Source organism: Octodon degus, unplaced genomic scaffold, assembly GCF_000260255.1.
Source record: "Octodon degus isolate 3935 unplaced genomic scaffold, OctDeg1.0 scaffold00246, whole genome shotgun sequence".
Taxonomy (NCBI): Eukaryota; Metazoa; Chordata; class Mammalia; order Rodentia; family Octodontidae; genus Octodon; species Octodon degus.
Window position 1 is genome coordinate 1,503,755 of NW_004524822.1, and position 7,181 is coordinate 1,510,935.

The window sequence follows — 7,181 nt, forward strand, 5'->3', positions numbered from 1 at the left end:
TCCGGCCCACTCTGCGCCTGGGCTGGGACTGGTCCCGCCGGCGCAGGGTAGCAGGAAACTCTCCGCACACTCACCGGACCTGGGCTAGGACTGGGTCCAAGATTTTATTTTCTTTAGTGAGAAATATCCACTTCATAGATGGGTTGGCTGCTCAAGAAGAGTCTGCTTGTTGCCTGTGGGTGCTGGGCGTGCCTCCCCTTTCTGGCTAGGGTGGGGCCCGGAGCCCCATCTACAGGCTCCCCTTCACACTGTGGTTGAGGGGATTATCTTTCAAACCAAGTGGTGGGGAGAAGAAAAGCAAATCCAGAAATTCTCTTCTCTGGACATTCTTTCTTTCATCAGAGACAGCGAGGCTGCTAATCTGGGGGTGAAGACTGTGTTAACCATGCCCTTTGGTTTTCTGGGTTCCTGAGGCTTTGCCCCTGGGGCCTCCTGGGCCATCTTCCCCTCCCCCTAGGGTTGGCCAAACCCTGAGACAGTAAAGGACTCTCCAGAGCACAGCTTTCCTGTGTATACTGAGCCACCCACAGCCCCTCCAATGTCTACAGCTTAGGCTCCTAGCTACTGCCTTCCTTTCTTATCACTCCAGAGTCAGAGGGCTGACAGCTCTGGGGAATTCCGCACTCTAGAGTAGAGACCATTCCCGCCGCCCACCCTGCTGCGCAGCCAACTGAGCCCCTGGGCCAGGCCCTTCCATGGCACACGCAGTGAAGCTCTGGCCACTTTCCCCCATTTCCTCTGCCTTGGACTGGCTCTGGGGCTGCTCCAGCGGCCCCACGGGGACTGGCCTGGCCTGCCTTCCTCTTGGGGACTACGAGGAATGAACGTTCTTTGCAGTGGCAGTGGTCTTCTGCTCTGCTGGCTCCACTACACCTGGTAATATAGGACTTATGTTTCAAAACACACAGTGGGGTTCTGGACTCTTATTGCCTCTTGCTAGTGTGGGTCCTTATTTTAAAAGATATGAAAATTAAAACTAAAACAATGGTGAACCCTGTAATCCTGATACTGAGGCAAGCAGGAAGATTTCTGTGAGTTGGAGGCTGACTCGGGTTACATAGTGAGTTCAAGGCCAGCCTGAACTACATAGCAATACCCTATCTCAAAAACAAACAACCTTCCCTGGCAAGCGCAAAGGCCTGAGTTCAATCCCCAGTTCCACAAAGAAAAAAAAAAAAAAAAACCAACCAAAAAATCTCCCCGCAATGCTTTCATTGCAAGTTAGGAAAGTACTGAAGCTGATGTGGCTGGAGGGACATAGTCTGACACAGGAGTTCACACTGGCTTACCTACAAAGGCAGGGAGTGGCTTTTGAGGGTTAGCAGGTGAGCTGGGCCTGGTTGTTCATGGTCTCAGCCTCGTGTCATAGTTGTGTGATCTTGATGGCAGAGGGATGGTCTTGTTTCCAGGAAAGAGTTGTCTCTGTGGTGGGCACAGTTACATAGGGCTCAATCTTCCCCGGAACCCAGGTGATCATAGGTTTAGGTGATGGCTGGTGACTTCTGGGTGTAGCTCAATGGTCCTGTCGATGACTTATCTTGGGGTCCTCAACCTTGAAGGGAGATGGTTAGGTTTTTTTGAGGCACAGTAAAGAGATAGGAAAAATAAAAGAAGCCTTTATTGACTCTGAAGACATGGAGAGAGTCTGAGGGAGGTGGGGGATCCTCTGGCCTGAGACAGCGGGAGGCTAACTTTAAGGACTTTTGCCACAGGCGGAGTTTGAGGGGCAGCTGTAGTGACACGCAGGGAGTTGATTGGGGTCTCCCTTGTAGAGATGGAAAAGTGAAAGAAAATTGTATCCAGGACTGGGTGGGGGAAGAACGGGGAGGTGGTCTGTGGGAAGGTATGCTGTGGTTTTGAGGGCTTCCACCCTGTTAGATGACCACCATAGTACTTCAGCAATTCGTACTAGGGCCAGAACCTATCAGAGATAGGAGAGTGTAAGTGCAGGGCTTATCAACCCTATCTGGCAGCTCTTTGGCAGACTCTGCCTGAGTGATCAACATGGTGCTATGCTGCCCAGAAGGACTTAACCCAAGATTTACAGTAACAAAGGTGTGAAAGTGATACAGGGAAACCTCCAAATGACACAGGGAGAAACACTAATCTCCCAGCCTGAGAAGATACCTGGGGCGAGTTCTTGTTCTCTAAAACCGAAGAATGAATTTTAGGAACAAACGGAGGTTATGAGCAGAATATATTTATTGAGGGAAAGAAAGCTCCTGTCTGAGAGAGGGATGGGGTGGGGGGTGATGAGTGGGTTGTCCCCAGGAGGCTGGCTCTTTCAGGAGCTTTTATAGTATAAAACCATGCAGAACTGGAGCTAAGGTGGAGAAAATGGGAACTTGCTTAGGTGGATATGGGGTGGGGCAAAACTATGGTCAACCAATGCAATTACAAGCACCATTGCTCAGGAACCGGGGATTGAACTCAGGCTCTTGTGCTTGCCAGGGAAGCGCCTATTCCACTGGGCCATCTCCCCAGCCCCTGCTCAGGTACAGTTAAGTCCGGGGCCAAATGGGGAAGCAAGTCACTTAGCAAGTGGGCATGAATAAGGGACAGGGTCTGTTCCTGTTGGGGGTTGCACTAGTGACTCATTTGGGCTCTTTCAAGGGATTGATGCCCCTCCCTAGGGAAGTATGTAGCTGTATTTGTCTCCTCTTTTGTCTTGAGGTCTGGCCCATATGGGAATGTTTGTCTCTTTCAAGTTGCAAAATCACCTTGTTTTCCATCTTGTCTTCTTGAGGAGGGCCTGGTCTATCTGACTGCCTATAATATTTCTATCTAATTTGCCTGCCTGCAACAAAAGGAAGGTCAAGCTTGGGCATCTGCAGACTCAAGTGAGGAGCTGTGGTTCACAGCAAAAACAGCTTTGGAGTCTTTGTCCCAGAAGGAACAGATCATGCTTTTAGTGAGTAGCATAAGGGCCCAGGGTTTTGTGTGTCCCCTGTCGTTGTTGTGGTTCTGACTCACTCAGGACTCCCTTCCTGGGCAGGTACTTGTCTTTAAAACAGCTCTTGCTCCAGAGCAGGAAGTCTGATATTTTGATCAAGACCACTCTGCATACAGTGTTTAGGTAAGAAGAGGAACAAGATCTCCCCCATCTCAAAGCTGCTCTTTCATTTTTATTTATTTTATTTTTTTGTAGTACCAGATATTGAACTCAGGACCTTGTGCTTGCCAGGCAAGGGCTTATTCTACTGAGCTATTTTCCCTGCCCCTTGTTCTTTCCTTTTTAAGCTTGCCTATCAAATACACTCTCTCTCTCTCTCTCTCTCTCTCTCTCTCTCTCTCTCTCTCTCTCTCTCTCTTGTTTACACACTCACACATATACCCTGAGGGGTCCATGATGAAAAAGGGGGCATTCTTAGTAATTTATTTCCATATTTACTTGCCTATCACATGAATATTAGTGAGTTCTTATGTGCCAGGCAGTATTCTGGATGCTGGGGTTGGAATAGCGAATTTTTAAAAACTTTTGTGGTAAAGGTGGTGAGGAGATTAACAAATAACCATTAAATGTTGTTGCACATGATAAAAGACACCATGGAGAAAAACTCATGAAGATGCAGGGATAGAAAACTGAAATTAGAGGTGTGGGATGTTGGTTTAGGCAGACGACCCATCAGCGTCTCCAGAGGTGGGGACTTCTGGAGGGCATTGAGGTATGAGCATGCAAATGTGAAGAATGGTCCACAGAGAGGGAACAGCATTGAGCGGGGAAGGGGACACATGGGCTGAGTGCTGAGGCCTAAGAGATGTGTCGCCTTCTTAGGTCATCGAAACATGTTGACCTTGTCCCGTGGGTCTCTGCAGTTTCCCATGGGCACCATCGTGGGCCCGCAGAGAGAGCTTGCTGTCCTAGTGGCTCGTGCCCTGCTCTTGGGGAGCCCACGGCCTTTGATTTTCTTCCTCATGAATCGTACAAATGCTCCAGTTTACAGTTCCCACAGGTGGCACAGGAAGCAGTCGAACCCCTAAGCCTGGCCCAGAGACAGCCACTGCTTGAGCCTCTTAAGCGGACTTTTGGTGCTTATTAGTCAGGGCACTTTTAAGGGTGCAGTCACCCCATCTGTCTCCCCCAGTGCTAGAAAGTGCCTGGCCATGGGCTGAGCACAGCTCCCACAGCCTGCGTGCAGCCACCTCCGCAGAGCAGCCAGGGTGTGGGCCACTTGGTACACCTGCCGCTGACCTTGCCTGACGGCTAAGGTTAGAGGCCGCCTCTGACAAATGTGGTCTTCGTGCACACACTGCTGCACATGGCCGTGTAGTCCCTGGGTCTAGACAGCGAGCTGCTTAGAGAGAGTGCATGGGGTTGTTAATTTTTATAAGACAGCTGGGATGGGTTTCTTTCAGCTTCAAGAGCTGTGCAGGGAAAACGCACTCATGAAAGGACGAATTGCTAGTCTTGAAGAGACTATAAATGTCCATGAGATGGAGGCAAAAGCTAACAGAGAAACGATCATGAGGCTGGCATCCGAAGTCAACAGAGAGCACAGCAAAGCTTCCTCCTGGGCTGAAGAGAAGGACAAGCTGAACCAGGTACAGTGCATGAAGAGTGTGTGTGTGTGTGTGTGTGTGTGTGTGTGTGTGTGTGTATGTGTGTACTCATGCATGCCTGGGATCAGGTTTAAGAAGCAGAAATGGGCAAATGGATGTGGGAGGAATGCTCTGGAAATAGAGACTACAGTTGTGAATGGCTTCTCTCCGCAGGACGGGTAGGGGGCAGGTGAGGTAAAGGCCCTTGAAGAGATATTATTCCCCCCCGCCTTTTTTTTGCACGGTATTGGGGATTGAAGCCAGGCTTTTGTATTGAGCTACGTGTGTAACTCTTTTTTAAACTGAAAATTTGAAACCTGCTGCAGGGTCACATGCATGTAAGCCCAGCACTGGGGAGGCCGAGGCAGGTGGATCGCTGTGAGCTCGAAGTCAGCTTGGGCTACATAGCGAGTTCAAGGCCAGCCTGAACGCAGAGTGAGACCTTGTTTCAAATAAAAAAATAGATTTCGAGACAGGACTTAAGGTGCCAGGCTGGGGTCAGATTTGTATTCTTCTAGCCATAGGCTCACAGAAGTCTGGGATTACAGGTATGTGCTATAATATTCTTGTTTTTAATTTAAAAAAATACTTAAGAGTAAAGAATTTGTAAGGATGATTAACTTTAGTCATATTTAAGGATACTTTTAAAATGTGTTTTAAATGTTTAAGTTGTATTTTTTTAACAAATGGAACATACTTCCATGACAAAAAATTCTAAATGTATTTTTAAAAGGTGTTCAGTAGAAACTCTTTTTCCTACCCTTCTCCTCAGCCTCCTGGTTCTCTGCAGAGGAAAATTGTTATTGTTTCTTATGCAACTTCTGGACATAATCTGTGTATGTGTATGCATAACAAGAGATTTTTCTGTTATATACTATATATGTAATGTATACACACACACACACACACACACACACACACACACACATATATATATATATATTTCATTTTTAACAGAAGGCAATACAACATACACTGTTACCAATAAGGCCACTATGAGTAATTTCATGCATTTGCTCATGTGTCATGAGTCACAGAAAACAAAGCCCTAGCTGAATGTGGTGGTATCACCCATAATCCACTGCTTTAGGAGGCTGAGGCTGGAGGAGTGTAAGTTGGAGCCCAGCCTGAGCAAATGGGTGGCAGTGCACAATCTTGCCTCAACTTTCTCTTTAAAGAAGGGGTGGGGACAAGGAAGATAGCTCAGTGGTATAAGTGCCTGCCTGGCAAGTTCAAGATTCTGAGTTTAATCCCTGATACTGCAAAAATAAATAAAGAAGGGGACAGTGGGGGTCCTGCCCATTAGCTCACCCGAAAAGTGCCTGCTTAAGCAAATCAGTCAGGCACAGTATTCTGTGTGACTGATTCCTAGATCCTCATACCTTACTAGACCTGCCCTTAAAGCATCCTGAGGCAGAAAAAAAAAAAAAAAAACAAACCCAAAAAACAAACCTCTAGAAAGGGTGGGGTGGGGCTTGGGATGCAATTTAGTGTGAAGGTTCTGGGTTCAATATCTAGTAGTGTAAAAAAAAAATTCTGGAAGTAGATTTCTGGATAAAAGAATATGGATGTTGTAATTTCGAGGGACATTAACAAAAAGAAGTGACATAATTCTAAGTTTTAAAAAACACACAGCGAATTGCCTCATCTGTTCAAGTTAGCTCGAATTTGAACATGAAAATTTTTTTTGAACGTGAAGATTAACACTTTATTTTTAATACCATATAACCATTAACAAATGATTGGATTACTGTTGGATTAGTGCCTATGATCCACTTCTTACAGCAAAAAAGAGCTAGTGCAACCAGTTCCTAAAAATCCACAGGAGGAAAGCAGCCAGCCCTGGAAGGAGAAGGGCTCAAGTGCAGGTAACGACCAGAGCTCATTGCCCAGAGGGGCGGAGGCCCTGGGCTCTCCCAGGCTGAGGGGCTGGCGTGGAGTGGCTGTGTGAGAAGGAGTCTTCCCTGGTCCCAGTGACATCACCGAGACGTGACAGCTGCCCACACAGGGATAGTTTTCCCCTCATTCCCTGCACCAACAAGTCTTCCTCCCTCACACTCAGTGTCTAGGAAAGAGCAGACTATCACTGTTACCCACCTCTTACCACAGACCTGGCTCAGGGGTTTGCTTCATGGCAGAGTGCTGCTCTAGCATGTAGGAGGCCCTGGGTTTGATCTTCAGCACTACATACCAAACCGAGCCAACTCCCACTGATGGCAGGGCTTAGACACAAGCTTTTGTCCTTCACACTTCTGGAGGCTGGGGTCCAAGATCAAGGTGTTGTCATGGCTGGGTTTATTTTTAATCTTTTATTTATTTGGTACAGGGTCTCACTACAAAGCACTTCAGACTCATAATCTCAGCCTCCCTAGTGCTGGGATTATAGGAGTGCACCACCACACCTGGTTTCCATGGCTGGCTCAGTGTGCCTGGGGTTCTGGGACTGGCACAGCATGTGGCACTGGGGTTTGAACTCAGCTCCTCGCACTTGTCAGGTAGGCCTTAGACTACTGAGGTATCTCCCCAGCCCCTGCATGACTGGATTTTGATGAAGGTCCTCTTCCTGATTAACAAGTGGTTATCTTCTTGCTATGTCAGAGAGAGAGAGAGAGAGAGAGAGAGAGAGAGAGAGAGAGAGAGAG

The 7,181-nt window shown here is 47.6% G+C and overlaps 1 protein-coding gene across 1 annotated transcript in view; it reads left to right on the forward strand.

Annotated features, from left to right (window-relative positions):
* Ccdc170 (coiled-coil domain containing 170) overlaps positions 1–7,181 on the forward strand; it is a 141,712-nt gene that overhangs the window by 47,656 nt on the left and 86,875 nt on the right. Inside the window, exon 5 of the mRNA XM_023706237.1 lies at positions 4,357–4,542. Coding sequence (XP_023562005.1) covers positions 4,357–4,542 — 186 coding nt within the window. The remainder of the gene's footprint in view (positions 1–4,356; positions 4,543–7,181) is intronic.